The sequence below is a fragment of the Etheostoma spectabile genome, chromosome 14 (assembly GCF_008692095.1).
Source record: "Etheostoma spectabile isolate EspeVRDwgs_2016 chromosome 14, UIUC_Espe_1.0, whole genome shotgun sequence".
Classification (NCBI taxonomy): domain Eukaryota; kingdom Metazoa; phylum Chordata; class Actinopteri; order Perciformes; family Percidae; genus Etheostoma; species Etheostoma spectabile.
This window is the reverse complement of record NC_045746.1, coordinates 1,736,997-1,746,754: the sequence shown is the minus strand read 5'-3', so window position 1 is coordinate 1,746,754 and position 9,758 is coordinate 1,736,997. Positions and strand designations below refer to the sequence as shown.

General features: G+C 38.3%; 1 protein-coding gene across 1 annotated transcript in view; it reads right to left on the bottom strand.

Annotated features, from left to right (window-relative positions):
- Positions 1–9,758, bottom strand: part of necab1 (N-terminal EF-hand calcium binding protein 1) — a 25,476-nt gene that overhangs the window by 3,056 nt on the left and 12,662 nt on the right. Inside the window, exons 6-11 of the mRNA XM_032535970.1 lie at positions 8,399–8,535; positions 6,397–6,518; positions 3,878–3,954; positions 2,995–3,042; positions 951–1,063; positions 60–137 (exon numbers count right to left, since the gene is read on the bottom strand). Coding sequence (XP_032391861.1) covers positions 60–137; positions 951–1,063; positions 2,995–3,042; positions 3,878–3,954; positions 6,397–6,518; positions 8,399–8,535 — 575 coding nt within the window. The remainder of the gene's footprint in view (positions 1–59; positions 138–950; positions 1,064–2,994; positions 3,043–3,877; positions 3,955–6,396; positions 6,519–8,398; positions 8,536–9,758) is intronic.

Sequence of the window (9,758 nt, the reverse complement as noted above, 5' to 3'; positions counted from 1 at the left end):
TATTTGAACAGGCGACGGTAAATTAGTCGTGCTGCATATTGTGCAGGCGAAATACTTACTTCTTCCACACGTTGTTGTGCTCCCAGAATTCATAGAGAATGAAGCGTGATTCATTCGCCAGCCGCTGAACTGCGATGCTGCCAAATGCAAAACAGGAGAGAGCACAAGTCATGCAATCACTAATTAGTGTGCGACATCATGTCCCTTAGCAAAGCCTCTGTGTCTGGACTGTTTTCCACACTCTGACACACACCGACTGGGAGCAGGCAACGTGAATCTATCTTATATATATATTATATAGTGTTTTGTCAGATTGTTTTTTGTCTCATTTTAAAATGAGCAAAACATGACTGAGTACTTAGAGAAATGGTCGTGACAAAGTTAGTAAATGTCACGCTGTCCTTTGGAATTTTTTCTGAAACCAAACTTAAGTGACAGTTTTTTTTCTAATGTTTGAAATAAAAACAAAACAAAATTATTTTATCTATTGAACAAACGTGTTGTGGTCTGATGCTACACTAAATCCTTTAGTATTGACAGGAGAGCCAAAACGTCTTACAGCCATTTTACTGATGTTTCTATTTTAAAGTTTCACGATTGATTCAGTGTTGCTTGTAATATTGGGAAGTTTACTGAGATTATCATAGGAATATACTATTAACATACACTGTAGATCCTTGATTTCCACACTGAATGCGATGCGCAAAACTCTTAGTTACAGAGAGTATCATGTAAATCCATGCTGATTTGTATCATTATTCTACACATTATGCTGCAGAATGTGTTGTTTCTGTATTGTGTTTTTCACTTTTCTTTTGGATGTCTCTTTTACTCCCGTGCCCCTCTTCATAAAAACTTTGGCAGAAATGTCACAAACTAGAAAGAACACAACTATCATGCAGTGAAAAAAAAACTCTGGTACAACATGAACAAAAAGAATATAAGCTGACTGTAGACATCCAGTCTGGGCGCAGGCACACTCCATGTACTGTCTGAGAGCCAAACGAAACTCCTCCAGCTCGTCCTCCAGCACCGACAGCTGCCTCTGGACTATCAGGATGTGCTATAAAGACAAGGCACACAGAAACACACATACAGTCACACACTAACATGAACGTGTGCAAAGTCAGAAGGTCAGGATTTGTTTCTGGTGGAGAGAGAGAGTCTGAAATAGCCAAAGGACGTTCAGAAATCTGGCAGTGTTTCACACTGACTCAGTGAGTTAACAGAAAACTGGCGATTGATGCAGATCTGTCAGGTGAACACGGGGACATTAATAATCTTTTCTTACAGTTTGATAATGAACAAAAATAAAGCATCTGAATGTTGTGATACAAAAGTGTGAACAGCAGGGAAGAAGAAACAGGAAGACCTTCCACAATAAAAAGCCTGCTAATAATTTCCAATGGCTGATGAGGAATTGTTGACAGAGGCAGAGAGGCTGATGGCAACAGGAAGTGAATAGTCTGCCTATTGGCCTAAGGTGTGTGTCTGTGTTAATAATGTGTGATGTGTCACACACACACACACACACACAAATACACACACACACACACGAGTAACACATCAATTACATATTGATTAATTCACACACAAGCTGAGACGTGTGCATGATGAGAGTGTAGTATTTGCATATATGCATGGTTTCATTTGTGCTGATGTGCTGTGATACTTCTAGTATAGAAAATGTGATACTAATAACTATGATGATTTCATATGAACTTCTCTCTTTTATAACACATCAAACTGGATCTCTTTTGTTTTTAGAATGGTGGCTGGATAAAAACAAGAGATTTAAAGTTGTAATCTTGTAATTTTCACTTTTTTCTTTTAAATACAAAACAATTACGAGATTAACTGGCAGATTCGTTTTTTTAGGCTTTTACGTAATTAACAGGACAGGGCTGACATGGAGCAAAGGGCTGCGGGGTCAGACTCTAGCCCCGACCGCTTGCCAAGGACTCAGCCTACATGGGGCGCACACTTTACTGGGTGAGCCAGAGGTTGCCCCTGAAAAACACATGCTTTTGGAGTGAAATTTTTAAATGACTGAATTGAGAGAAATGAAAACTTCCCCCACACATTTAGATTTTTTGATTAAAAAAAAAAAAACTAAACTTTTTTTCAGTTGTTCAAATATATATATGTGTGTCCAACAATACTTAGTAATAAAGGGTTAAAATATATTTTTCTTAACTTTTCTTCAAACATAATACTGGTAATAATTGGTTTTGGATTCCTTATTTTGGAATTAAACTCTGCAAATGATCTTTAAAAAAAAGAAAAAACTCTTGTATTATCTTAATTCCTTTATTTGTGATTAATTTTAGCCATTTCTTTATAAAACGTTTATAGTAATAGCATCTCTACTGTTGTATATGTTGCTGTGAAGAACAATATTATATATATTTCACTTCCATATAGTGTATGTATAATCTTCTACTAAAAATGTCCTTCCTCTTCATGATGAAAAATCCTTTGGCGAGTGATTGGGTTGGTCTGCTGTGTTGTCAGCTACAGTCTTTCAGCCAAGAAATTACATGACAGGGAGTGATAACATGCACATAAACACCTGCACGCTGTGTAGTTAAAAACACACCCACACTGTACACCAGTACAAGCCTGGAGGACTTTATAATGAGCCAGTAGGTTTACACACACATGGGTAGCTAAAACAAATATATCTATGTCCTGTTATTATAGTGTTTATATGGTATTTATATATACTGAAATACCCACTCAAATATACACTCTCTTCCTCAAACATCCTCATACTTCCAAGTCTAATACTGAGCCTTAAACATAGAGATTAAAGAAGAAAGGAATACGCTCATGTCAAGCTTCAGCCCTGTTGTTGCTATGACAACCACTGCATGGGAATTATTACCAGTGTGGCCTCTCAGTAAAACTCCACCGCGTGAGAACAGAGTGACACAGAGTGGACGACACCGCAGCAAAAACAGTAGAAAAGTAGATTGAAGTCAGAACACAAACCGATTTGCTCTCCAAGACCTCCTCTTCAACAGGCTCCAGACGAATCTCCTGCAGAACAAACATCAAACAATGATGTTAGTGACAAACTTTGCTCCCTGTTTTGCACAATCTCTTGCTATACTTCTTAAACCTGCAATGAGTGGTCCTAGGGGGCAGCAGACATGGGATTCATATTTAAATATATAAACATAGATTATTGCTAATTTAAAGACGTATGATGTTTAAACTGTCATCCACCAAAGTGGATCCCATTTTTTTGGCTTGTGACTTTAAATTAAAGCAATGTCTACCTTTGACCATTGCAAGTGGTTCACATATGTTGACTGTTCAACTCAAAAGTTAAATATTTGCCTGTTTTATGTGAACAATAAAAAAGTACAATTGAGACATTAACAAGAAAAAATGGAAATATTAGAAGAAAGGATAAAAAAGTAAACATTACTGTCTTTGTGTAGTAGAAGTATTTTTTTATACTCCCCCCCACCATATTTTAGTTCCTTGTGGACTATAATGTATGTTTGCATTATGTAAACTAGTAAAATAAACAACTGAGAAAAATCTAACTTTTCAATTCAGATATCAGATTTCATGCTACGTTCAACACACACAGATAGTAGAGAGTTTGTGAGCAGCGGATATTTCCCGTGTACTGTACATATGTGTATGCGTTCGCACGTGGGAGGGTGTTGTTGTGTTGAGATCATTTGTTGATGATTTTGTGAGTCCACTTGCCATAATTTGTGGCAAATCTGAGAAAACGATGTAAAGACCAGATGGCCGCCATGGTGAGAAGAGACAGACGAAGATAAAAATAACACAAGCAAAAAAGAAGGAGACCGGAAGGAGAAGAGTGTATGGAAAAGGTTGAAAGAAAGGAAATCACCTTTTTTTCTAGACGGTCAATAAGCCTCTGCAGCCTGTTGACCTGGATCATCCACTGGCTGTCTTCCTCGTAAACACCTGGAGACACAGGCAGGATGGGTTTTAGACAGAAACAGTCAAAAACAAAGGTGAAGGGATGAAAAGTACTGCATATTTCAACTGTATTTTAATCATATTTTTCTCCAATTATTGTTAATACTTCTAAAATAATGGAGGCGTCCCAGAAGGCATTTCAAAGTTCCTTTCATGTAATGCAACGTACAGACATGCCAATCAATAGAAAAGCTTTGAAGCCAGTAATCAACGTTTATAGAAGCTCTGCAGCTGTGCCACAAATCTCCAAACAACCATGACTTGAGCTACTGAGCCAAAAAATAAAAAAAATAAAAACCCAACATCTATACATATATATATAGCCGTATACTGTATAGATATATGTATGGCCCTATACTATATATATAGTATATATAGCCCGTACACGAAGACGGAGAGCCTGTTCACTCCCTATTAAACCTCATTGTACCTAATTTGGTTGCAGTCACCACCAGTTCCACTAGGGAGCAAGTGCAAAATGAATGGGAGTCTACGGAGCTAGATTTCTAAATTTCTCCCATCTTTCCTGTCTATCCACTTTCACTCTAAACAGGAGTACAAAAAGCCCAAAAAATAATCTTTAAAAAGAAAGAAAAGAATGGTCGGTAAAGGACCGATTACGACCAGAGATCCCACTTGATGGCATCCAAAGTGAGTGTGTGTGTGTGTGTGTGTGTGAATATTTTGCCATGGTCTTTAAAACATTAGCAAACCAAAACTCTTTCTATCACGTGTATTGAGAGGGAGAACCCAACCTGTCATCTGTGTTATTGATGCCTTGATAGAAAAAAGGAAGTGACTCAGAGCTCGCCATAAAGCAGTATCTCTGGCCATACGACTTGTATGAATTCCTTGAAATTTTAAAAGGCTTTTTAAAACAAAAAAGCAACTTTAAAAAAATCTAACACCCAGCAGTTTGTATTATATTTGCCTTCCCTTTGCAAATGAGACATTCAAATTACTAGACAAAAAATTACATCCTGAGAAAAGTGTTTTTTGAGGGGTCTTGCTCCATAGACCTCCATTCATTCTGCACTCGCCCGTGACCGTCCTCATATGGAACCAGAGGGGAACTGCAACCAGTTCAAAAGCCAGTAGTTTCCCGAGAGTGGAAGTTCTCCCCTTTTTAGACATTTTCTGATAAGCGTCAGCTAACATGTGATGTAATGTCTAACGGAGAACGGACTGTGTGCAAACAGTAGTTTACCTAATATCATACCTACAGAAATGTCTTTGAAAATATAATGCAATACAACTTTACCATCCATCATCAGTGGGGGTCAAGTTTATTAAGATAGCCCTAAATCCCAAATGTGTTATCACAAAAATACAGCAGTAAAAACCCATTAATAACAGCACATACCATTGTACACCAAAACAAATAGTACAGACATAGGCTGCCTGTCTAGAAAAGTCATAATTGTATCAGTAAGTATCAAATTGAAAACATTTACTCCGTTAGCATTGGGGGTTAGTGACTCTGTGTTCATGTCCGTATTCATTCATGCTCAATGATTTTCACACTACCTGATTGGACAAAAAAATGTTTAGACAGTTTGCAGCACGAGAGAAAATGTATGCCTGCCAACACTGCATTACGAGCCAAACAAGCATAGCAAACACATTGCAGGCTGGTGCACTTATGCATTGTTGCGGCTATAAGCAGTCCGAAAGAGTGCTGCCGCGAGGGACTAAACGCTGAGAGATGCACACACCTGTGACGCGCTCTTGATCGTATTGCAAATGATTTTATTGTTCTTCGTCTTGCATAATGTACAATACAATGAACATTGCTGTTACCTTATGTAATTGTTAATTGGTGCGTAGAAATAATTGCATTATACGGTGTATTGCGTTGTGCGCGGTGCTCGGTGCGGTCAACAAAAGTGTTCGCTCCCAGCTTCACCCCCTCTCCTTCAAAGCCCAAAGAACCAGGTGCACAGGTGAAGCAAACAAATATATCACTTCCGCTCAAACCGTCATGAAAACGCCCACCACCTACAATATTAGCGCATAATACAATAATCAATAAATGAAAACATAAACAATAAAATGTGGCTCCTACATGCATCATAAACCAGGGGGCCCTTTGCGGATTATCTAACTGTATACTGTAGCACCTGATATGTTTGTCATGTTAAATGTTTCTCTTACTTAAAATGAAAGTGAAACTGTACACTCACAGTACATGGTGTTGGGACATTGAGGTCTCACATCTCCCACACTCAAACCTGCCGTGAGCAACAGTAAAGTGCCAGAGCCTTGAATGGCTTTGGTTCAACACACAGGAGCACACATTGAGAACAAAGCTCTCCACTTCAATCTCTCTCTGTCAGTTTATCTCTCACACCTCCGACCTCCCTCCTTTCCTCCTGTGCTTGGCTTTTTTGCTTCTGGCAGCTACAAGTCAACATGACTCAAACCCACCTGCATTGACGAGACTGAGGAGAGGATTGTTGGGAGAGAGGCTGCTGTTTCTCTGAAGCCTCCGATTGGAGCGACGACCTGACCACTGGATGGACAGAACCTCTGGCTTCAGTGGGCCCTGTCTATAGTCCAAACATGGAGATAATTATCAGACATCAAACATATTTAGCCTATTTTCTTTTAACATTGTTGCAGTTGCATTACAATGTAAATATAGTAACATTGCCATTACATGACCTGTTGTTCTGTGGTTCACTGCACACACCACATAAACAGATGGATCCCACAAATTTCTTGGCTTACATACAATGTGACTTTGTAACAACAACAAAATAGACCCTGAGAAGAAGTGCATTTTGAACAGTTTATTGTATGACTCATTTGTGCCAAAGAAAGAGGCCAAAGAAGGGAGGGATGATGTTTGGAAATTTAAGATGGCACCAGGTGACCGTAGCACACAGTCTCATGAATAGAATTATCAGCTCAAGTCTGACGTTATATTTGCATGTTGTGTTGGTCTGACAGTGATGCTAATGCCAGTGACAAGGTACATGCAGCTGCAGGGAGACATCACCTAAGATTTATCTTCATGTTGTCATGTTGTTCGGTCCCGTATTTTGAGAAGACCTCAGGGTGATCAGTTAAAGATCACCAGCCTTTGTATGTTCCTACCACAGGCTTTGTGTCAGTTTAAGGGAGGGAGACGAAGAGCAAACTGTTTGGCGAGAAGATCCAGGACCTTTTTGTCTTATGAATACAAAGCTCTGCTCAGCTCTGAGTCATACCTTGCATCCATGAATTTGACCTCCTGTTTTCCTCTGTTCACACAAAAAGTGACCACAGAAACCAATTTAAAGCCACCAGAGAAACATCTAGATCCTCTAGATGTTTGGAAGAACAGAGTGTTGCGTTCAGATGCACAGGGAAATTATTAATTAAGTGTGGGAATTCAGAGACAGATGCTGGAGGAGAAGACGCTGCTCCGGGAGCAAGGGACAGTCACACTTTGAAATTACATGAGAGGGGAAATGAGGAAGAAACATTTATAGTAGGTGAGGAAAGGAAGAAAAGGAAGGAAGAGACTCTCAGATGTCAATTCTCAAAGCCCATCATTTTCTGCCACTTAAAGTGTCAACACGGTCATGGTGAGAAAACGGTTACAACAATCCTTTTAAACTGAACTCAAGCAAAAACATGTTGACAAAACCACTATTATTGCTGAGAAATGCTGTTTGATGCTGCAAAAGAGCTGCATTTGATAAATGTTGAAATACTTTGCAAACATTTTTCAACTGGGGAAATAATGTAGACAAATATAATATTTATTTGATTTTAGAAAGTGGAAGAAAAAAAAGCTTCTGACCCTTTCTAGGCGGATCATTGATTTTGTTGGCAGAAAGTTGTATGTTGTTAGGAAATTTTATGACTTGGAGCTACCAGGCTAATTAAGATAATTTTACCTCCATGAGTTTTGTTAAAAACAATGTTTTTTTTCAGGGACTCATTTTATTAACGAGAAGCTCGTAAATATGCAGCCCAGTCTCATGGCAGTTTGTGAAATGGCAACGTTATTTAATCTATTGATTCGTTTTTTTTTTTTTTTTTACTACTGTCCCCAATTTATTTTGACATACATGTCATTTGGATTTTAGAACACAGAACATTAAAACGTCTTTCCTTGTATTTTGTTGCTTTTTGGCCATCATGTTTTATTTCTCTCAAGTCTACGCAATCCCTTTTATTCCCCTCCATGCATATATTTCCCATAGGATGGTTACACAGTGATCAAATAAAATAATATAATTATTATTATAATATAACAGGGGTGGTTTTTACGAATACAGGTAAGGAACCTGTGTTGTTGGACTGCACCTTGGATGAAAGCATAATTTATATCTAAAATGTGTCACAATTGTCACACTGGATGTAAGAATGTAATTATAGGTGCCATTGCACTATACAATTTTTCCACTAATTGTATGTGTGAAAGATTTGTGCTTACTTTTCCTGGCGAGTCTGCTCGGCTGTGGTTTCCATGGCGCACTCAAGAGAGCTTTGAAGTGAATAAAGCTGATTGGTCGTTTCTTTCAGCAAGAATCGGGTCACAAACTGCTCCAGGTGGGTGGACTCCTGATATTCCTGTCCATCAAAAGGAGGAAAAGAAGATGGAGGCGTTAGAGTGGGAGGAATAATGAAAAGAAAGGATGGTGCCATGCCAGTCAAGAGTCACGTAATGTCCAAACTTCCTCTGCTAATTAAAAGTTGCCAACATTTATTTAGAAGAATACACAAGTCAGCTGCAGGAGAGGAGAAAAAAGGAGGAAGAAGAACATAAACAATCTGGGCTTTACACTCTACATCTCTTACCTGCTGAAACCTGCCTCTTAAATTTTGTTTCAACAATCTTAAATGGATGCAATCACAGTTAATATGTTTGACTTTGATAAATTAAGGATGTAATTTCTACTTATGTTCATCATTTAAATCGCACTGAATAGCATTTTTATTTTAGTTTGGTCTACAGTCTAACAATCTAATAATATTTTAGGCTAATACAATACAAATATTAGACTTTGTCAAGCATAGAACTGGTCTTATTTCCGGTGTTGTGGCAGGTGTCCACCGAGAATTCCTCAATATGGAAACTTGCAAAATGACTTATTTCAGAAACACTGGCTCCCCAGTTTCCACGATGGGACTCAATGCCATCTTTAGTTAACATTCCCTACCCGTTTAATGTCCCGATCTTTAAAACTTTAAAAGAATTTTTAAAATGTTATTAAGAGGGATGATGGTTCATTTTTTCACCCGAGACTTGTGGGACAAAGAATTAAAAAGGGGGCATACATTTTGTAATTTTCCTCACAACTGGAATGGCATCCCCTCTCTCAACTTAACTCACTACTGCTTAATGCTGAAAAATGTGCTTTGCACCTTCAATTATTTACAATTTGTTTTGTTAGCTCAGAAGGCTAATGGAAGAATATTGAAATGACTTTCTGATGACATTTTGAGACGTTATTTGCACAATGCACAAACAGTTTGCTGTTTGCACTCCACCAGCCCCCACAGTTTTAAGCACTATGACTGTTTGTAGCCTTCACTCGACTACCAATGCAACTAATGCAAGTTAGATTAGAGAATGACTAATGCATGAATAGGAATGTGTATGTGTGACAGAAGAAGAAAGAGGAGGAGAGACAGGACATATATTTCAGTGTTTTGTCTATTACTAATTACTGTGTTTATCAAAAAAGTACAATGACAATGGTTTGATTTTAAAAGCTGGATTTGTTTATCAGACTTTGGAAGTGCACGCACACACGCGCACACACACACACACACACACACACACACACACA